General features: G+C 45.2%; 1 protein-coding gene across 2 annotated transcripts; it reads right to left on the bottom strand.

The window, feature by feature from the left end:
* Positions 1 to 6,509: 6,509 nt before the first annotated feature.
* Positions 6,510 to 18,877, bottom strand: TMEM222 (transmembrane protein 222). Of its 2 annotated transcripts, none has more exons than XM_077337737.1 (6): positions 18,688 to 18,877; positions 16,086 to 16,170; positions 14,682 to 14,713; positions 12,341 to 12,437; positions 10,838 to 10,968; positions 6,510 to 9,568 (listed from the first exon to the last, which is right to left on the bottom strand). In XM_077337737.1, the coding sequence occupies exons 1-6, from the start codon at positions 18,837 to 18,839 to the stop codon at positions 9,460 to 9,462; spliced, it is 606 nt and encodes a 201-aa protein (XP_077193852.1). In that variant the 5' UTR covers positions 18,840 to 18,877; the 3' UTR covers positions 6,510 to 9,459. The 2 variants fall into 2 exon arrangements, with proteins under 2 accessions (XP_077193852.1, XP_077193853.1); XM_077337738.1 differs by having other exon boundaries at positions 6,510 to 9,573; positions 18,688 to 18,874.
* Between the last annotated feature and the right edge of the window lie 3,996 nt (positions 18,878 to 22,873).

Here is a 22,873-nt window from a genome sequence, read left to right as displayed (position 1 = left end):
AGAACAATTTTGGACTAACACAATAGTACGCACAATAACCAGTGCAATCAAATACACTATTCCTCCTGAACAATTCCAGAGAGTCCTTTTATTTATCTGAGGCAGCTGCTATATGTCCTATACAGGATTTCAATCCATGTCTTCACAATATTAATCAAGTCCTCTAATCACCAATCAGTAACAGAGAAGGACCGTTGAGACCTAGTTTAGAACCCCAGCTCTGTCATGGAAGCTGGCTGGGTAACTATGGGCCAGTCACACAAGTCATAGAATCAGAGTTGGAAGGGATCTCCAAGGTCATCTAGTCCAAGCCCCTGCAGAATGCAGGAAATGGGCACAAGAACTAAGCACCTACAGAATCCCTTTTGTCCACCCATTTATAATCTGCCTACATTCACAAAAATTAGCATTTCTGTCAGATGGCAATCTCCCCAGGAAGACTGTTCCACTGAGGAACCACTCTTTCAGGAACTTTTTACATATGTTTAGCCAAAAATTCCTTTGAACTAATTTCAACCTATTGGTTCTGGTCCAGCCCTCTTCTCTCCAGGCTAAACAGACCAAGTTCCCTCAACCTTTCCTCATACGTCTTGCCCACATTACAGTGAATGCACACTTATCCTGCCTGTACATGCCTAATTTGTAAGAAAACACCAACAAGCATCCATTTACAATGACACCAGGGATCAGAACCTGTTTAAATGTGGAGCTGGTATCACACGTTCAGCTGTATATGCATTGATGGTCCTATGAATATGACTCAATGCACTGTAGCTTATGAACAGGGCTACCATCTTAACTTCACAGGGCTGTTGTGAGGCTATAGCAGGGAATCAGTGTAAACCAGTCTCAGTCCCCAGCAATGCCTGGGAAGGGAGGAGACTGGGGGTGGAAGGGTGCTCAACGTGGATGTCCTTCAGAGAAACTGATCTTTGCAATCTGGAGATGAGCTATAATCCCAGATCTCTAGGCTCCACCTCGTGATCCCGAGTCATGGATGTGCTTTTGAGGAAACTCCAAGGGACGTTCCAGGGGGCTAGGCATTCTTCCATGTGACTCAGTCAATGAATGCTGTGGGGCTGCATGTCCACCACTCACCTGAGGCTTTGAGGCCTGCTGTCCCTGAACAGGGCCCTCAGGATGGATGGGATTTCCCAATTTAAAAGTATTTATTTGGGTTTCAAACAGCTGTTTCAAAAAGAGCACTTTCTAATCGGATTATAAATGGCCTCCAACAGGTCAGCTCTGCTGGAAGTGAGACAGCTGCCAGGTCTGTCACCAGAGTGCCTTTTGAAGGATGTCGAAGACCTTGGTGAACTCTGCCCTGTCCGGCCTGCAGAGAGACCCTCAGAGCCCTTGATGAGGCAAGGGACAACTTCTAGCCCAGGTGGTGTTTCCTTCGGCTGAACAATAGTAGGCAGAGGAGAGTGTGCAGCTCTGTTGCAATGTAAAAACAATGTCCAGATTTCAATTGGGATTCTTTGGTAGACTGAGAAAACAGGGGTCAGGGGATGGGAGACACCAGGCACACCATCCGTCTATGGAGGAATAGATGGCTAACTGCCACCTGGTTACCACCTTTCGGTTTGAATCTGCTAATCCGATTTTGTTTGTATTGATTCAGAGCCTGCTTTCCTCCCTGATGTTGTTGTTCTCTATTTTCACTCCCAACAACAATCCTGTGAGGTTGAATAGGCCAAGCGACTGGCTTAACGACACGCGTTGCACTTTCACAGTGGAGAGGAGCCTTGAGCTCGAGTCTTGCAGATCCCGGAATGCCATTCTAACCGCTGCACCAGCAAACATGTTCTAAGGTATTGCCACAAATTTCAGCCCATTTATCGAGTTCATTAGAACAAGACTGCAATCTAGATACTGCTACATGAGCTACTGCAGGTATCACCTGCTTTTTACTGCATTATCCATCCCTCGTACTCCGCTTTCTGTATTGATTATAGGATACGTTTGTCTCAGATAGTTCACATTGTCCTCTAATTCTGTAGTCCTAGTCCAACTGCATTGTTCACTGGTTGTCGTATGCTGTTTGCACAGTTTTCACCTACAATCCACCTCGAATCTCAATAAGGACACGCTATACGCAAAATAAAGCTCACTTGGATGTTAGCAGTGATGATCCTTCATTCACAAACATGGCCTTTTATGCAATGAGATCTGCTGTGCCCACTTGCATGGGGTAAGGTTAAATAAGTAAATATTTAAAAGAAAAAAAAAGGGGGGGTGGCTTTTTCATCTAGTCCAGCATCCTGTTTCACTTGCATAATAATGGACAACCAGCTGCTCTGCAGGGCCAACAAACAGGGCATAGAGGCTGAGGCCTTCTCCCGAGGCTGCATTCTAGCACTGGGGTTCAGAGGGTCACTGCTTCTGGTGTTGAACAAAGTTTGAGTCCTGGGGAACCTTTAAGACCAACTGTGTTCTATTCAAGGTTTAAGATTCCATATGTGCACAGCATGCTTTTTCAGACAATGAAATGGGAGTATACAAGACCACGTATATCAGAGAGTGAGTCCTGGGGAATGAAGAAGTTCACCAGATACAAGGGTCTTGGTCATCATTTGTTTGGGTTCAACTCTACGTGGGAAAACCCAGTAAAGGAAATAAAAATGTCAGGATTAAAGATTAGCAGACAGATGTGCTCTGAACAGTGGAACCTGAGAGTAACGAAAAGAGAACCTGTCACTACGTTCCATTCATTGCCACCAAAACATGGAGGCATCCCCAGAATCCTGAATGCACACATGCAGGCAGTTGTTGATTTGACCCGTTTGTGGGATGGTACCATAGAAGCTCTGGTTCAGATGAGCGAAGTGTTACGGCAGAATATAGAGGGAGAAGCAGTACCTTAGACATGCAGGTCCAAGGCCATGGAGGACTTTGTATGGGATTAGTCAGTGCATTAAAATGAGCCCAGTAAATGATGAGCAGCCAAAGGGGTGACTGCAGAATGGGAGTTATATGCATATTCCATCTACCTCCCAATAATAACCAAACTATGGTGCTCTGTAGGAATTGGAATCTCTAAACTGATGCATACAGATTAAAAAGCATGGGAGATAGGATTGCACCCTGAGAGACCCCACAGGATAGGTGATTTACTGATAACTGGTCTCCAATGGCAATTCTTTAAGTTCAGTCCTTGCAGAATGATTTTAACCAGTCCAGTGCATATCCTGTTCCTACTTCTGCCCTAAAGTCCCTCAACAAAAAGGCAAGAACTACTGCAGGAGTCTCTGATGCAGTGCCTGTAGGAGGGGGACAATCTATGGAGAAAATATCAAATCCCTCACCGAGTCCATATTGTTCTCAGATTTTAAAAATTGATTTCTAATCAACCAGGCCTGATAGAAGTCTAGGTTTTTAAAATGCCAAAATCCATACCCTACTCTAGCACTGTGTTTTCATATTGATTCAGCCAACGCTGCTAGTTACTAGGCATTATATTGTTCCAGAATCACTGGAGGGGCGGGTTTGGCCACTCTTCTTTCTTCTGTCGGGAGCAGTTTGAAATAATGCAAGCAACCTGCCAACTGGACACATCCATCCAGAGAGCAAAAGCCAGGTTTCTCTGCCATAGCATGTGTCTTTGGAATTAGATTTAGTAAAGATTTGAAGTTTGAACCAGATGCAACAGCAAACCTGGGATGGGATCTCCCACTCTAAGGTCAAGACCAATGGGACCTTTAAAACCAACAAAGTTTTATTCAAGGTGTAAGCTTTCATGTGCATGTGTACTTCTTCAGTGTGCATGCACACAAAAGCTTACACCTTCTATAAAACTGCATTGGTCTTCACGGTGCCACTGGACTCAAACAATATTGTTTCAAACCAACACAGCTACCCACCTGAGAAAATCAATACTATCCTCCATTCAAGATTCAAGATTCAGGTTCAGTTCATATGTAACACAGAATTTACAACAGCCCCAGAGCAAGTTAAGACTCCATGATGCTGGCCAGGATGAACTGAACATTAGCAATGAGAGCAGTGGTGAGCAGAGCCAAGCCCTGCGAAAGCCAGCTTGGTGTATTGGTGAAGTGTGGCAGACTCTAATCTGGAGAACTGGGTTTGATTCCACACTCCTCCACATGCAGCCAGCTGGGTGTCCTTGGGCTAGTCACAGTTCTTTCAGCCCTACCTGCTTCATAGGATGTCTGTTATGGGAAGGGAAAGGCCACTTTGGGACTCCTTCAGGTAGTGAAAAGCAAGGTACAAAAAAAAAAAAAAAGCTCCTTTTACAAGTCAGACTCAGGGGCCTCTCAACTCAGCGGGCAGGCACCATGGCTTAAATTACCCTTCCCCCATATTACAGCTGCCCATATTCAGATTATTTTGTTAAATTATACTCTGGTTTTGTGTGATGTCTGAACTGAGCCAGTGTATCTATGGAAGGGTTTGAACCATGAACGGAAGCAGCCCGGCTTCCCTCCCTCCTGAGGCTTCCTGCAGCTTGGCTCAAAGGCAAGTGGTGATTTGCTACGGTCAGCACAAACTAGTCAAGACACAGACCGTGTGATCCATCAAGTTTGTGACCGAGGGGACTGGAAGTGGTGGCAACAGATATTTTGAGTCACAGAGGGGGAGAGAGACTGCTAGGCCAACCCGGTGAGGCTTTCAAGGAATTTAATAAAGGAAGCCGCAGGAGTCTCAAAGATGGAGTTCACTGGTTCACACTGACCTCCTTTTAATCAGGGGTAACTTCTCAGCACAGAAATACCTTCACTCCAGGATGAGGTCTCCTTCAAGTGCAAGCTCTCATCAGCAGAACAAAGGAATAATAGCAAGAACTGAAGGCAGGATTTTAAAAACTGGGTTTTGGCACAGAACCCTGCAACTGGAAAATTGGAAAGTGACCTTCAATTTTTATGCTTCAATGAAGAGGGAAGTTTTGCATCTTCCCCCTCTCTTCGAGTTTTAGTTTTCTAGCTCAGGTGCGCAACGATAAATACACTAGAACACAACTTTGTTGCGAGCCCCTTCCCTGATAATGCCAGCTTTCTGATTTCAGGGATGTTATTGTAAACAGGGCGGAGTATTTGAGACTTCAAACCGGGAAATCCATATTTGGATCCCCATTCTGCCATGGAAGCTTGGGCCAGTCCCATACAGAGGTTTATGACCAGGCACACAAAATCTGGTCAAGATCCCCAACCCCAGAGAAGTCAAACATGCTTCAATCAGAGCCAGGGCTTTCAGCCTTGGCACAGTGCTCACACAAGTGAAATCAGGGCCCTGTGGAATTTAAAACCATTCCTCAGGGCCTGCAAGACAGAGCTGTTCCGCTGGGCCTATGGTTGAAGTCAACAAATAAACTGGCCTCCCCACACAAAGGATAAGCACATCTGTACTCCAGTAGTTCACACAAAGCACTTTACCTCTCCCTCCCTCCTACCAGATAGGATTGTTTTAAAATATATAATATTTTGAAATATAATATTATGAAATGTTGTAAGCCGTGCTGAGCCTTTGGGGAAGGGCAGCATATACATTCAATAATAAATCAATGAACAGATCTTGATCACTGCCTCAATCCAATCTCAGCTATTATCACCCAGTCTTCAATGCATCTCAACTCTAGCCAGCCCTTCCTGGCAATTAAACCCCCATCCGCTCTCTACTTATACATCATGGTTAAGGATACAAAATAAAACTTTGTTAGTCTTAATGGTGCCAAACTGTGTTCTACTGCTTCAGACCAACATGGCTACACACCTGAATCCAGATTAACCTTCTTCACATGTTTGTAGTGAGGATAAAACAGAGAAGAGAATGTTGTGATCCACTTCGGGGCCACTTTTGGGAGAAAGGTATGCTATAAATCAGGGCTGGCCAATTTGTGGCTCTCCAGCTGTCCATGGTCTACAATTCCCATGAGTCCCTGCCAGCATGGGAATTGTAGTTCATGGACACCTAGAGAGCCACAGTTTGCCCACCCCTGCTATAAATGAATATAATTTTGCCCTGGCCCATGCAGGAATTAAGAATATAGTGCAGGATTCTGAATTATGTGAGGATTAAAAAAAATACAGCCCTTCAATAAAAACCTCCTTGTAAAAAAAACCATCTAGCATAGCAACGAAGTTAGTATAAAACCTTTATGATGTCCTAGGCTAGCTTTTGTTGCAGGGAGAACCATGCTGCCATCTAGGGGTTAAAGGTGGATCAGTCTGGAAAGGTTGGAGGTCACTGATCTAGGAGCATCTAACAAGGGATCAGAGTTGAAGCTGATCAATGCCTGGCTTTGAGGACACTGGGAACAGCACCACAGAAAGTCCAAACTCCTTCAAAAAGACTGCCCCTGTACAGAAATTAAACACATTAAATTAAATGCTGATGTGTACAAAATACCCAGTTCACACTACAGCAGGGGTGCGAGAATGCAGCAGTGCAGGCTTTTAATCTTTCCTCTGTCCCAGATAGAACCCCTTTTTGACAGCTGAAAGGAATGAAAGAGACAGCCAGAACAATGAAATGACCACAGCTTGGAGATGTACACAGAAATGCATTTATTTTTCACCATCATCAGGATTATGAAATCACAGCGGCAGAATTCAATATATACAAAGGAATCCAGCACCCCCCTGAGAACCAGCTCAAAAGGACAGAAGCCCATCTGGTTAATTACCAGCAAGGCGGGGGGGGGGGGAAGGGGAACACCCCGCCAACGTGGCAAAGAAATGACCTCCAAAACAGAATCCCAGAAGCCTAAACAAAGGGGAAGTCAATCACGTGACGCCAACTGAAAATTGTCTTAGTGGGAAATCTTTGAGGAGGACTTTGGGGCTTACTGAATTCCCGTATCGAAGGACCGTTCCGGGCTGACATGGAATCTGTGTACAGACTCTATGAACCTGTACCACTCCTTGGTTCAGTAAATGAGTCCAGGAAGCCACACCCAGCCAGCGCATCCCCACAGCGCATGTAGGCAGCTGAAGAAAACTACAAACAGCAATGCTGAAACTTCTCTGCAAAAGCACCTTCTGTGTAGGAATTTTGTACCTTACAAAGCCAGCCCAAGGCATTACCAGTCTTCCCCAACCCCCGGGCTGCAGACTGGTACCAGGCCCGGGAGGGGGGGGTAGCCACCGGCATGCCAGTAGCCGCGCCTCCCTCCCCTCCCCGTGGCACAGCGCTCACTGAACTAGAGCCCGGGAGCGATCAGCCACTTCGAGGGGAGGGGGGGGGCGTTTGCGTCTGCCAGCATGCCGGCGCCTGTGCCTCCACCCCCCCCCCCCGGTCCAAAAATGGTTGGGGACCAATGCATTAAACTATCGCACAAAGTTTTGCTGTTAGTACTTAAAAATGGAAAGCTTGCTTTGTATTAGATGAGGACTGAACATTTGGTTTGTACTAAAGACTTCTTGAGTGCTGTTCATCCAACCCACATTTCCTATATTCCCGCCAACCCACTTTCAGCAGCTTGGTAAGCAATGGCAGAGCTGCAAGCTGGTTGTTCAGAAGGAGCCACACAGTTGCATCATGACAGGCTAATACCCCACAGATACTTAAAATGTTTACTGCACAGGAAATACGGAATTCAGCTTCCCCTTGCTGCACATCTCTGATGACTGGGACATCTCCTTGGACACCAAGGTCAAAACCTTAGGAAACCAAAGCAAGCTGAGCCCTACAGCACAACCGGAACCTCAGTTCTTTCAACAGGTTTTTATTGCTTGGGCTACTGGGACAGCCAGTTTCCACCAAAGACCAATAAGTCTGGGCTTAAACATCTCTTAACAGGTCTGTTACTCAAACATGAACACCTACCTGAGAACAGGGAGGGGGAGCTGAGCATTTTTAATATTAGTACCCTGACCTCAAGTTTTGGCAACTGAAAACCATTTTTTAAAATCCATTCTTCACACGCCCGGACAAAAACTGATGCTACCGTGGAAAGGAAGTTGGCATTGAGCACCAGATTTGAGAATTTCCTGGGATTTGCCGAGTGCTTTTTGGCAAGCCACTGCAAGGAGAAACAAATGGAGATGGAAGGAGAGAACGAAGAGGGGAGATTCTCCACTGAGTAACCTTTGTTTATTATGTCCATCAAAACCAGAAACTCAACAGGGTAAAGCAAGCGAAGCAGTTCCGGGCTTAGCTGGATGGAACCCTACACGTTTTTCTTTGATATCAGATTTCTGATCTCTATCACCCTTGAGTTTATCAATCAGCTCTCTATAGCTGCTGCCTAGTTTGGAACGGCTGAATGTAGCATGGGAGGAGGGTACAGGTGACAGGTGTATGGGCAGACAACTCCCCTCCTTAGCACATGGTAAAGCATTTAAGGTGCAAGAGGATGACTGGAAAAAGTGGGCATAAGCACTACAAAGGGGCAAGGGTGGAACTGAGAGACGCTGGAAGGGCAGAAGAGCTTCAAAGCAGCACACTTTCTGCCCCTCCCTATATCCTCTTCTGTTAAGTCATGTTGATTTGCAACAGTCTAAATCCAGCCCTCTGAGCAAGAGAGGGCAAACCAGCACTGGTTACTCTCCTGAAACTTTCTGGAGCTCAGTCTAATAGTGAGTATCTATTAGTAAGGGGGGGAAGGACTCAAATCCATCAACTATCTGGTATGCCTCCCCCCATCATACACAAAACTATGGAAACTAGAGCTGTGAAGGGCAGCAGGATTTGTCATAAAACTCTCAGCATAGGCCTAGTCAAAGACTACTCAAGGGCAATCTTGCTTCCAGTAGACAGCTGGGGAGGGAGGGAGGCTGAGGAAAAGCCAGCAGCCTCAGAAGAGTGATGGCATTTTCTAGGAATGTCAAATGAGGTAGGGGGAAGCACTTTCTGAAGAACAAGGGAGCCACAATCTGTGGTCAAGTATGAGCCTCAAAAGCAGAAAGAGGACATTGGCCAAATCCTGGGGGTCAGCACCCCCAATCTGAGCACTGAGCCCCACCATAATGGGTGTGTATTCAGGATGACATTGAGGTCCCCAGCAACGCACACATCATCCCAGCCTTGAGATCTAAAATAGCACCAACCCAGGAAATCACACCCAATCGTAACAATGTCAGTCACAACGCAGTTAAGTGCAATTTATCTGTAAGTAGGCAAACAGACATATTGATGGCCAACCTACTCACAATGCAGAGACACCACAGTAACCTCCTGTTCAGTCACAAACTCACACACACCACCCCAAAGACAGGAGAACCTCAGAATCAACCAAGCCCTCTCCACGCCCCACAACCAGAAGCCTGCAGAGCTTGACCTCCTATGGTAATCTTCATGACCAGGGGGGACACGTTGAGAAGCAAGACACGATGGCTCCCCACCCCTACCTTTAGTGGAGAGGGGGGGGAAATACATACTGAAGAAGGGCAGTCCTGCAGGATAGATGACAAGTTGGCATTACAAGAGCAAGATGGCCTTTTCCCCCCAAAGGCTTCCCAGACCAAACAGCTCCTTGCTGGACTGAATGGCCCACAGTTTTCAGCGCAGATGGCAGGGGTTGTCAATCACCGTAGGTGAAGGGTAAGGCTGACTGTCAGGACAATCCCCAAAAAGAGGATGAAGGGAAGCCAGGTCTTCACAAATCCTCCTATGCTGCAAGGGACAAGAAAGAAGTTTAGGGAACAAAAGGAGACTCATTAGTGTTGCAGCTGCAAAGAACAAGGGGCAGAAATACAGGGAGAGTGGGCAACAAAAAGGTACAGCAAGTAACAAAGCCAAGGCAGTTATTTTAGCAGGTGCCTTTGCCTTGGATGCAGCCTCTCCTGGATGCATTAGAGACTCCATTGGACACAGGGAGGAGGCGGGGGGTGATCACCCATGCTGCAGGCTTGCTCAGTCACTGGCAAGCTGGCAGAGCGGGTTTTGCCCCTGAAAACCAGCACCCGAGACAACAGAGCTGGCCAGCCACAGATGCTCTTGGCCTTGGAAGCTCAGTGCCATGCCAGAGGCAAGACCCCACCCCCATCCTACAAGGAAGGGCAAGGCTGGTGGGAAGCACAAGGTTTGTTTGGTTGGTTGGTTAAGGATGGCCATAAATCCCAGCACTCTGCCAGGCAGAAGAGGCAGCAGAGCCCCCTGCCAGGCAGCTCCATTGAGACAGCCATCTGGTATCCAATGAAGCCCCCTCAGAATGCTGGTTCCTTACCCCAAATAAATACATTCTCTGCTTCAGCAGCCCCTTCTTCTCCCCTGGAAAGATCATTTACCTTATCACCTTATCTTCGTTCCCAGAACAAACCATTTCCATGGCAATTCCATCTAATCCATTATTGAACTTTAACACACTTGCATTTGTTAATGTACCTTTAGGAGGGGCCAGAGAGGCCCCAGGGTTTGGCAGGAGATGCCATTTGGGCACGATTCCCCCCCCCCCAAACACAGCCAACCCTCAGTTACGATGCTGAGGTCCTCTCTCTGAAGTCCTAGAAGGAGGGGGTGTGGTTCAGTGAAACAGCATCTCTTCTGTTGGTAGAAGGTCCAATCCTTGGCATTCCCTAGCAAAGAAGACTGGGCAGGGAGTGGTAGGAAAGACCTGTGCCTGAGACGCAGGACAGCCACTGCCAAGCTGAGTTAGACTATACTGACCTCGATGAACCAGGCAGCTTCAGGTGTCTAAGGGAATATGAAGTGACCAGCCTAGCAATGGACTGCAGGATTGCTGAAGGGATGCCATGAGATGGGAATAATCACAACAGCTTAATAAGAGTAGTAGCCCGGGTGGGAAGCCCTAGCAAGCTATGGCAGAGAGGGGGAAGCACCCCCAATGCAAATCCCATTTTCTGCATTTTGGATGCTTGCGGAGTGCACCCACACCCCTATCCACAATGGTATGCACAGCAGTCCACTTCCTACTCACCTGACGTATTTGCTGTATAACAGGGAGAAGAAGCATAATTTGATCATGTTCCAGGAGCTGCTGTTGTCGTAGCGCATGAGGTTTAAGGCCAGCGCAACGTGAGAGTGGCAGTTGTCGCAGCAGAGGTTGTGCTGGGATTTTAAAAAAGGGAGGCACAAACTGAGATCTTTTATATTTCTACAGATATTCTCAAGAGGAAAAAAAAAGGCGCCACACACCACACTACTTCATCTGCTATTATGTTACCAAAATTTTATCTTCACCAGTTACCAAATTTAATTTCCGGGGGGGGGGGGGGGAGAGTTACTGGGAGTCAATTTGAAGATATACTATATACAGTATCATCCTGAACCAAAGAGGTTCTATGCCTCAATGCCTCCCCCCCATCAATGGAAACCTATGGAAAGGAGAAGAATTTTCTCCCTGATGACATGGTAGTTATCTATTGTCAGAAAACATTTGTATCACAGATATGTATGCATCCTCTCATCCTTCCAATTTAAAGTGATGCAAACTCAGGATATCTGTATCATGTGACACCTCATTCTTCTCCACGTAGTAACTACAAAACACACAGTATGGTGAGTAATAACTTTCATGGAATTGTTGGCTTGCTGAATTTCTCCAGCATTCCTACATTGTGTTCTCCTCCCACCCCCACCCCCACCCTTCCTCTCACACCAAGTAAAGGATATGCTTGGCACGCCAAAGTAAAATAAACCAGGCAAATCTTGCATGAGGTCAGCTGGAAATCTAGTCAAGAGTGGCATCTGTAGGCAAATCTTGACATTTACCGTTCAGCCATAAACCACTGCTACATGAACATTGGCCAAAAATATGCATAGAACAATAACATACCCACACCAGTTCAAACAGAGTTCAAATACTTATGGCATTTTTCTAACACGCCTGCTCTGCCTTTATGACAATATATGAGGCAAAGCTTTGTTGACCTCTTCATCTCTGTGCTGAGCAATGTTTTATCTGAGCACATTTTTTTAGGCTGCTATCACAGCCTTGCCAAAAAACATCCCAAAATACAGTTAAAACAGTTTATTCAAATGAAGAGTATCTTATTTACTTTTCCTTTATGAGGGACAGAGCTTAAGCACAGAAGAGATGGGAATCAGCCTGCATTCTACTGTCAGTAAATGGCAAGGCTGATTTTATTCCCAATTGATCAGTTGATTTCAACAATACTAACCCCTAAAGTGATGCAACCAAACCATGTTTTCCAACAGCATATGTCAGTCTGCACCACAGTAGATTCAGTTTATGCTGCTTAAATTGACCAGGGGGCACCATGCTGAAATGCTTTCATTGATATGTTTAATTTCAATGAAACTTACATTGATATATGTTTAATTTCAATGGAATTTCATGCCTTCCTCAATCTGCGTGTTTATCATTATCATTATTTTCACATAATTGAAAACCTAGAAACTGTCTCAAATGTACTGTATATGAACAAGGAATCTGAGGAACCAAACTGAACTCCCTCACCATACGATGCTTGTACTCCTCGGAAGCATCATGGACCGCAGTATCCCAAGCGTTGGGGCCGCAGGAATATACTTTGTTCGGATCTAGCTTCCAGTACCTGAAAAACACCAAGAACCAAAGACTGCAGCTCAGACATGGGTAGCTGCTTTCGCCCAGATGAAAGACCCTCCCCCTCTAGCAAATCTATCCGCAACTACAATCTCTGCTGGCCTGAACCTTTTTGAACATAGATCTGTGTGCATCCCATGACTGTACCTTGCAAGTGCAGAAATTTTAGCTTGCATTCCCTCTCCCTCACCCTTTTTATTTATTTCTAGCCCGTAATCTAGCAATTACCATCTGGAGATTGCACAAGCAATAGCTGGCAAGTCTTGGAAGCCAGGAGGGGACTAGCATGCTAAGCAGGTATTCTAGAAGACTCTGTCAGTGGCTGAGATTACATCAAGGCTTTTTGCAGGGACTGGGGTTTCTGCTGGGAGCATCTAGCAAGGGTGCAGGATGCTAACCAGGGGACGGGTCCCAGGATCGAGATGGGAAATTGGTAGGTTGGGAAGTTAGGGGTGGTCTTTTTGATGGACAGTAATAGCCACAGGGAAAGGCAAACTCAATCCTGATGAAAACTAAATGGCAGGACAGATTCAAAAGGTTTTCAAGGCTCAGCTCTTAAAGAGACTAATACCGACTTAATTCAAAGGGCACTCTGCAGAGCGATAAATGCAGAGGAGTATATAATGTAAATTACAATGTGGTAGGGGACAACGACACTACAGAGCGAGGACAGGAATGGGAGGGAGGAACAAATGAAGCTAGATAAACTTTGCAGAGCGGGAGGAACAGTAGCAGCACCAGGACCAACAGGAGAAACTGTGCTGGATACTAATGACAGCTGGTGTGGAGAGGTAACTAAGAGACTGACAGTGAGGTCCTAAACAGTTACACCCTGTGTTGTTGATGGCACTGCCCTCTATATACACACACAAGACTCTGGCTTTAGTTCTGCTGTCAACTCAGTCGGTGGCCTCAGACAACCCCTCCCCCCACCTTCATTCCATCTCTCACTTGCAAAATGGCAATAACCAGGGTTATAAGGATTAAGTTGAGAAAATCAAGGCTGGCATGCAGATTAGATGACTCTTCAAATATCACCAAAAATTCCATGAATGCAAGACCACCACCCCCACACAGTGCTGGTGATGTAATGCCAACTTGGTATAGTGGTTAAGGAGTGGCAGCCTCTAATCTGGAGAACTGGGTTTGATTCCCCATTCTTCCACATGCAGCTAGCAAGGTGACTTTGGGCCAGTCACTGTTCTCTCAGTTCCACCTAACTCAGAGGGTGTCTGCTGTGAGGAGATGAAGGGTAAGCCATGTAAGCTGCTCTGAGACTCTTTCAGATAGTAAAAAGTGGGGTACAAAACAAACAAACAGGTCTTCTTCTTGTCTGTTTTATTTCATTCTAGTGCCAGAGGTGAAGGGGCAGGGCCTGAAGAGAACTGTTATCAGTGTGTGGGGGTGATGGCAGCAATGCCATACATAACAGCCAGTGGTCAAGAGACAAGGAGACAGTCCAAGCAGCAGAAACAGAAGGGAAAATGGGAAGTAAGATTGTCAGGCTTTCCTCCCATCATTTCAAAGCTAGAGTCCCTGCAAGACACAGAAGAATTAGCTCAGAAAATTGGCAGCTGTTAACTTAAACTTTGGATTCCACTGTCTGGCCCTCCTTCATATTTAAGGCATAAGGAAAAGACTGTTAATCATGTTAATCTGGTAATCATGAACTGGCGGGACTAAGGGGACTCAGTATAAGGAAGATTCACATGCCCTGGTCAACCTGCCTAGCTCTTTTCAGAGGAGGAGCTAATGGTCAGGGGGGAGCACTTGCTCTGAATGCAGAAAGTCACAGGCATATTTCCCATTATCTCCAGTTAAAGGATCCCAGGTAACAGGTAATGGGAAAGACCATCCTCTGCCAATGATTCGCTCCTTATAGAGATTTAAGTGTTATGGTTCTCATTTGAAGTGTAGCCTCCTGCCATGAGATTTTTTTATACCCACATTGCCTTCTTGGTTACACATTTTTTTAATCCTGCCCTTCGACTGCTTGCTCTCCCCTTCCTCCTGCATTTTCACAACAACCGTGCAAGGTAGGTTATGCTGCGAGGAAACAACTGGTTCAAGATCACCCAGTAAGCTTCCATGGCAGAGCAGGGATTCGAACCTAGGCCTCACACTCTAACCATTCCAACCTACTGGGTGTTCTCAATATGATTATGTCTGTTAAATTTTCTGTGGGGATAAGGCAGGAGACTTGAAACATACATAAAGAAACAAAACTGCTTACTTGACGGGCTTCCCAAAAGCCATGTTGTCTTCCTAGACAGAATGGGAAGGGAAAAAAATTGAAAGCACGTCTAATAGCAAGTGTTATACCACCAACTCACACCACTCTGGAATCATTTACTTTAAAACCTTTTTTAAAAAATTCCACTCTTGGACCAAAAACGGTCTTTAGCTTACAGAAGCATCCAAGCTACACATTAGAAAAAGAAACAATAAAACAGCAGCAGCAGAATTAACCAAATCAGTGAATTAGTGATCAGTTACCTATTGAGCAGTCCAAGAAATATTCCACCCAGCCACCCTTCAGACCCAACAATACAAATCGGAAACACATCAGAAAATTAATCTTATATCCTAAAGCTTGGGGAAGCAGGACAGACTTTTCCTGGTGCCTAAACTGTGTCAAAAATAGCAATATCCTATAGTTCTCTAAGCAGGAAACAAGCATAGAACCCCACACACACACTTCATGGCAGGCCACTCTTCAGAGGACCTCTGATGCTGATGAGCTCAGCTGATGGGCCAGGTTTCTGGGGCAGAAAGCTGTCCTTAAGACAACTTGCCCCCAGACTGCTGAGGACTTCACTGGTCTTTTTGAAGTGTGCCTGGAAACAATCTGGAAGCCGCTAAAGATCTTAAAGGATTGGTAAAATAAGTTAACTGCAGCAGGCCTTAGTCCAAGATTTGGCCACTGTATTCAGGACCAGCTCCCAAGCACTCTTCAGAGAGCACTCATGCGCAACGCATATACAACAAACCCAACTGAATCATGTTAGTGCTCCAGCTCTTTGCAGTCCTGCCAGGAACAAGGCAACAGGCCTTTGTCAGTGCAGGCTCATCTCCTGGGAGAGGCAGAGACATTTGCACTCTAATCCACTGCAGAACCTTCTCCTACTAGAACTAACAGGGCACTCACTTGCAAGCGCAAGCAAAATGTTTTCTAGAACTTTCTGCTGATGTCAGGAGGGAAAAAAGACAAGGGTTCCAAGTTTTCCATATATTGTGGATAGAGAAATTGACAGGACAGCAGCCTGACCCACCTCCTAGCCTGACCCACCCTGGTCCTCCCTCGTAACCCTCAGCTGATTTTTCCCCAACACAAATGGCTCTCTCCCTTTCACCTCTTCCCATCATTGGGGTCCCTTTTCTCCATGTAAATCTCAGCTGCTCACACTGGGCTGGGAACCTCAGGCATGGTGGAAGGGAATTACTGATGGGGAGGGGCTCTGCTGAGGAGGAAAAAGTTAAAAATCCTTTGGGGGTGAAGTCTTGATACAAGGAGGGGCAAATCAGTAAGAGCAGCCAATACTACTGATCCTTCAAACCTTGTTCAGCTCCAAAGGGGACATGGTTAAAACCAAAGTCATTGCTAACCAAGTCAGCACAGAAATGAGCTTCTACTTACAGAGACATAGTAAGGCCCTGCAAAATCTCGGATTATTCCAGCTGATGTACAAATGCCCATGTGACCAATGATGGGGAAGAGCCACCTGCCAAAGGAAAGAGACAAAATTACACTGCTCATCTTAAAAACAAAGCACTGGGCCAGATTGGACCAGATTGAGAAGACACTGACAGAAGGTGACAGTCTAGATCAGGAAAATGCTGGGGCACAAGCCATTAGAGGCAAGACTTGTTTTACATATAGGAGGAAGAGGTGATCAAGACCAAAACTGATATCATAGATGCTGTGTTATAACCCCTCCACAAACAGAAGCCAGCACAGCAAGCAAAAGAAAAGGTAGAACTCTCTCTCACTGCCATCCCAATTCTCTATAGGTGTGTGTGATGTACAAAGGAGGTTAATAGTATAAGCATGATGCCTTGCTCACACAGATGAACTCTGTGAAACAAAAAAACAAACAAAAATAGGACTAGCATGATAAATGGAATAGGCCTCATTTAGGACAGCTGTGCAAAACTATCCTCTAGTAATATTTTCTTCTTGAAGTGCCTCTCCTGTGTGCTCCAATCATCTCCTTTCACTGGGGAGGCAATCAATAGGTTATCTGTTTTATGGGACTCAGTCCTTGTAAGTCATTGTTTCAGTTTTGTCCTTATAATAATTCTGTAAGGATGGCACCAATAATATTTTTAAGATTTCCACCTGGTCTTTGGAAGGGTCAAATACCTGAATGAGCAAATGGGCACCTGTTGATTCCAGTGGACATACAGGTATATGCTCACACAAGGGCACAACTATTTCTACCTCTTCTTTACAACTGCAATTAAAATAGTAAACAATGGCCAACGAGTTCAAGCTCAGCTACATCAATGGCAAAATTAAATTTTCTGAGATTTACAAATGTCCTCTTTATGAACTCACTGAAATTTTGAAAAGGAAAGAAAATATCCTGACTGAGATGCCAGTTCAGGAGGAAGATCTGAAGGGTAAACAGCCAGCAACCCAACAGCAACCCAAGAATATTCCTCAACAATGTATATTCACCTCCCCACACCTTTCTTCCTAAGGGAACCAAAATTATCCTTCCATTTTACCATCACAACAATCCTATGAGTTAGGTGAGGTATGAAGGCAAGGTGCAGGTTTTTCACCTGAGAAATGCTGGAGGACATGCAGAGAAGTCACAATGACAACATTCCTCCTACACTACTGAGCAAATTTTTCTGGGAAGGAGGTCTATGCCTTGCCCTCACAGCCTATGCCTACACTTTTTGGCTAGTGTACACTACCAGAAAATGCACAACACAGTCATCCTCTGCAACAGAACACTGGACAGAGAAGCCTCAAATTCACACACCTACACAGGTAAAATGTTGTAAGATGCTGCAAAGGAGAATAGGTGGGGGGAATGTAAAAACAAAAGAACAAATAGTATTAGACACTGCAAAGCACAAAAGCATAAGAATAAGTATACATTTCTAGGGAGAAAACCCACCACCATACAACAGTCTTGAGGCTCTTTAGAGACTAAATAACAGATTACAATAAAATCAGAGTCCAGTAGCACCTTTAAGACCAACAGAGATTTAATCAAGGTGTGAGCTTTTGAGTGCAAGCACCCTTCGTCAGACTATGATCTTCTTACATGACAGGGAATGTAAGAAGATCATAGTCTGACGAAGGGTGCTTGCACTCAAAAGCTCACACCTTGATTAAATCTTTGTTGGTCTTAAAGGTGCTACTGGACTCTGATTTTATTGTGCTACTTCAGACCAACACGGCTACTCATTTGAATCTAACAGATTACAGTACATATTTTCATGAGCCATGCCCCCTTTTCATGGATTTTGCAAAGCAGACCAGTTCACAAAAGCCTACGCCATTATGCAATTTCTCAATTGTGAAAGCAACACCCAACTCTTGCTAAATTCTGGCTGCAAACTAGCAGGGCAAGCAGAATCACACCTAAGTTAATTAACTTTAAAGGACTTAGCTTGAGTGTAATTTTGCTGGCACCAGAGGGAAAGACCAGTTGCAGTGCAACGGCAAACTTACTCAGAAATAACCCCCTTGTAACGGTGCTGAAGACTGCTACCTTTATATATTACTATTCAGTATTATTATTATACCAACCTACCACCACCCTGAGGCACCGACCCGCTGCTCACATGTTGGTCTGAAGTAGCACCTTTAAGACCAAGAAATATTATTTCAGGCGTGAACTCTTGTGCTAGCACTCTTCGTCAGTTGGTCTTAAAGGTGGTACTGGACTCTGATTCTACTGTGCTGCTGCTCAGAGTTTTCCGTGTCTCGGAGGCAGGTCATGCACTTGTGCCCCTCTCCCTCCCAGACACAAACACACACAGGCTGAGGCATCCTGACAGGCGTCTGGCGAAGTGGACTCCAGCCCGCGGAACCTTCCTCCACTGGGCGCCCGTCGACCCCTCAGATGCCTAGAGCCTGCCTTCTGTTGCTGCTCCGGGCCACCTGTCCCTCCGGCCCCCGGCGGGCGGCAGAGCAAGAGACAGGCCCGCAACGCCATCCGCCGCCCGCGGGAGGGCACGGGGGCGACCCCCGACCCGGGAAGGGGGCGGGCACTCACGTGAGCACGGGGATGGGCGTCCACACCACGCAGTAGGGGAAGCGGCAGCGCTCGGGGTCCACGCCCGCCCCGCCAGCGCCGCCGCCGACGCCCAGGCTGACCACTCCGGGGAACTGCTTCATCTTTCCCCCCGCAGCCTCCTCTTCCTCCATCACCAGGGGGAGGGAGGCTGGGCGGAGCGCCTTATGACGTCACCTCCTGGAAACGGGCGCCCTGCTTCCGGGGCAACCAGGGAGGCAGAGCCTAGCCAGTGGGCGGGGCCAGGCGAGGCGGCTCACCTGAGCGGGCGGGAAAGAGGGATCGTGGAGCGCGGGCAGCCGGGTTGGTCCGGGCTGGCCTAGAGCGGCAGAACAAAGTTGGAGCCCAGTAGCACCTTTTAAGACTCGCAAACTTGCATTCAAGTTGTAAGCTCCATGTGGGACCGCAGAAAACAGACTTTGAAAAAATAGTCTTTAGTAGAGCATTGAAAAATAGCTGTAATACAATGTTGCTTGGCCAGAGTTTAGAAAAACCGGAAGCTTTGCCATTAGCTCCAGGCGAGTGTCACCTATGCTGATTGGTTTTGCTGAATCTCGCACTCAAAACCGTGTTTATCACCCAGAACAATTTTTTTATTTCAGTGGCACTTTTAAAATCAGCAGTTTTATTCATGAAAGCTTACACCTTGAATAAAACTTTGTAGGTCTTAAAGGTCCCACTGGACTTGAACTTTTTAAACATATGTTTATATAATCTAAACCTACATGTGTAGGCAGAAGCCCAGGTGCACCTTAAAGACTACCAGAATTTTATTGCAGCTTCAGCTTTCATCAGCCAGAGCTCACTTCACTGTTGCTATGGGTGTACATTTCCATTTATTTGATGGATTGACCCCAAATCTGTTGCTAGAATTAAATTCTGGTAATCTTTCGCATGCTTCTTCCATTGGATATGCAGCTGTGCTTTCTCAAATCTGGTTGCTCAGGTTATGGGATAAAAACCTGTAAGGTTGATATGCTACAGTCTTATGTAAAGTTTTTAACCTGACTGATTTCAGTCTGGAATAACTGTGGAGGATTATGCTGGGTAAGGCTTCATTACTGTTTTGAGAGTAAATCTTCCTGAAAGATTTGCATTTGAGTAAGCACTCTAGGATCTAGTTGCATGTTCCAGGATTCGGCTGCTGACCATATTCAGAGCTGCACCTAGACAATGTTGCACTCAAGAAACACCTTACTTATTTCAAATTCAGAGCACCTTATTTTTCTTTAGAGCTTTGTAGCTTCACAACTTTGACACACTATTTGTATGCATGGTTTAAAAGCAAGCCAAAGAAATATTCTATTAATGCATAAATTTCCATTTATTTTTTCAAAGAGGACCCACTTCTAAACTTGCATATATCACTGTCTGCAAATCTACCCAAGTTCTGGATGAACTATGTGCTGGGAGTTCCTGTTAAAACTTCTCAGGGGTAAAGGGGCTTGATTTGGATCTGGACCACAGTACATGGGGAGAGAGGGCCTCCACCCAACTAGTTCCATGTCCTGAAAGGGCCCTGAGGAGCTGCTCTGTCCCACTGAGGAAACTTGTATTGATGGCTACAGACATATTAATGAGTTGTGATGTGATCAACAGCCATTTAGGGTGTAGAACTGCCTCCCTTAGTGGCATTCCACTCACTACCTCAAAAGGAGAAACAAGATAAAGAGGCTCCTTCTATTGTTCTGGCTTGGCCTACCTGCCCTTTTGGTTCCTGTACAAACAGCCACTCCAATTATGCAATAGTTACAAAAGTGATTTAAGAAACAGCCTGTTTTCCTTTCCACTTCCTGTATTTTTTCCCTCTGTAACTTTTACATCATCTATATATCTATTTCTAAAGTGTGGCCTCCATCCGTGGCTATCTAAATTTGCAAAAAAGATGTTTCTGAAAACTTTGAATGGATAGCTATCCATCAACAGCTATAGCTTGATGACATCAGTATACTGATGACAACCCCGCCTGATGCTTGGACTGCTGGACCGACAGGCAAGCCAGTTGGAGGAGGAGGCATTCAGGGGCAGGATAGCCACCCTGAGTGGGTGTTAAGCACTGAGTGGCACTTAAGCCATGAGACATGCTCCTCCTCCAAGGCCTTACCAGAAATATATGGTGGAACAGATTATAATAAATATTAACAGCTGAGTTTGAACAGTGGAATAGATTCATGAGTAACTTCAGCAAGCATTCAATTTAACAGCAGGAATAAAAGCACTGGCAAAATTTACTTACTTACTTTATTTATTTGATTGATTTCTATGCCACTGCTCCTAGGCTAGTTAGCCTGCGGGGGCTTGCAACAAGTATAAAGAACAGTAAAATCAATGAAACATAACTTTAAAAAACTTCTCCAATCAGGGCCGTCTTAACAGCATTATGGACTCCTGGGCAAACAAGTGTGCTGGGGTCCCTACGAAAAACCACTCATAGGAATAAAAAATAAATGGTCAATAATATTAAACATATAGTTATTGTATTGGCACTTCAACGAAACTGGTGTTAAAACATTAAAAACATGCTGTACAGCAGCAACTAACCAACATGATAAACATTTAGATGGCACAATATGAAATTTCTACAAACTTATTATAAAATAAGTCTCTGCATATTTTGCCTGTGTAAAGATTAGAGTATCCAGCATAGGGAGGAAAGTTTCCACCTTGAATGTTATGGTTTTACTGAGAAGTAACTCTTATGCTGATTTTCATTCCTCTTTTTTCCCATCACTGTAATCTCTATCTGGACACATACTCCTGGCTTTGAATTCATATTCACTAAATTTGTCTCTAGTTTCCTGAAGACAGGTTTTCATAGACTCAAGATTTATGGCAACAAGGAGAGAAGGGGGGTAAGGAGTGAAGCCAAGGCCAAACTTTTATGGGATTTCTGGATCCTAATATTGGTTATTGACAGAACATGGTTTTGTTGGCTGGGCCACTAGTTGGCTGGGGACTCTCTATGAAATCTAAAATACATGAATTGTTCTTGGCCCAGTTTGTGCTTAACCACCTACACTGCCAGCCCTTGGTTTTCCACACATTTCCCCTTTTCAGACATTCCATGGCTTCCCAAAAGGGCACAACAAACTTTTTTCTTTGTGTTGACTGTAAAAGGTTGTACAATAGCTTGCAGTCAGCCAGTGAAGATTAACTGAATATCCGTGGCAGGAAGAGTTCAATTGGCCCTTTCTTGGTTATTATGCAGCTATTAACAATGTAGGGCTCCTGCCAGAAACAAAATATTGGCATGCTTTGTTAAAACATGGGTTATGTATAAGTTTGCCAACTGGCTAGAGGAAAAATAAAGGCATGCTTTGAGCTTATGCTTTTGACAGCCACTTAATGCATAAGAACTGGCTAGTGAATCTGTTCACACTAGTGGATATGTGCATTACCACTTGCTACCAGTGTAGTATAGCGGCTAAGAGCAGAGGACTCTAATCTGGAGAACTGGATTTGGTTCCCCACTCCTCCACATGAAGCAAGCTGTTACAGTTCTTGCTGAACTCTCTCAGTCCCACCTGCCCCATAAGGTGTCTGTTGTGGGAAGGGGAGGGGAAAGACAATTGTAAGCCGCTTTGAGACCCTCATGGGTAGAAAAAGGCAGAGTATAAAAGCCAACTCTTCTCCTAAAAAGTTTAAGGCAGGAGGAAAAAAGGAAGATCCCACATGATGGATTGACGAAATAAAGGAAGCCATGGCCATCAGTCCACATGACCTGAGCAAGACTATCATTGATAGGACATTTTAGACATCATTAATTTATAGGGTGGCCACATGTTGGAAGTGATTTGACAGCCATTAAGCCCCACATTGTTGCTCCAAGTTCTAACAGCTATCAAAGTCCTACTTACAAACAGCAGTTTAATAGCTAACAATTTTAGCTACATATAAGAACCAACTATTTTTCTTCACTTTCCATGGGTTCTGGGATATGTGCCAAAGCAGCACCACAACACAGTGAGTCTGTGATTTCTTTGGTGCAGTCTGTAAACATAGATGTAATGAATGATTTGATGTTGAGTTTTGGGTGACCTTCCCATAAAAATCACAAGGATTGATCATGATCTGTGCCTTGATTCCATGTTTTTGAGCCCTGTCAGAGCCAAAAATAGTGGATCTGTGATTTCGGTGGCACAGTCTGTGGCCACATATGTGACGAGTG

Source organism: Paroedura picta, chromosome 5 (assembly GCF_049243985.1).
Source record: "Paroedura picta isolate Pp20150507F chromosome 5, Ppicta_v3.0, whole genome shotgun sequence".
Taxonomy (NCBI): Eukaryota; Metazoa; Chordata; class Lepidosauria; order Squamata; family Gekkonidae; genus Paroedura; species Paroedura picta.
This window is presented reverse-complemented; position numbering and strand designations above follow the sequence as displayed.

Excerpts from the sequence above, each read along its gene's own strand:
- TMEM222 (XM_077337737.1), bottom strand. The coding sequence starts at position 18,839 with ATGGAGGAAGAGGAGGCTGCGGGGGGAAAGATGAAGCAGTTCCCCGGA. Across the intron at positions 14,714-16,085 it reads CAGGGCCTTACTATGTCTCT|GAAGACAACATGGCTTTTGG; the intron begins GTAAGTAGAAGC and ends CATTCTGTCTAG. Across the intron at positions 10,969-12,340 it reads AGGAGTACAAGCATCGTATG|CACAACCTCTGCTGCGACAA; the intron begins GTGAGGGAGTTC and ends TTAAAATCCCAG.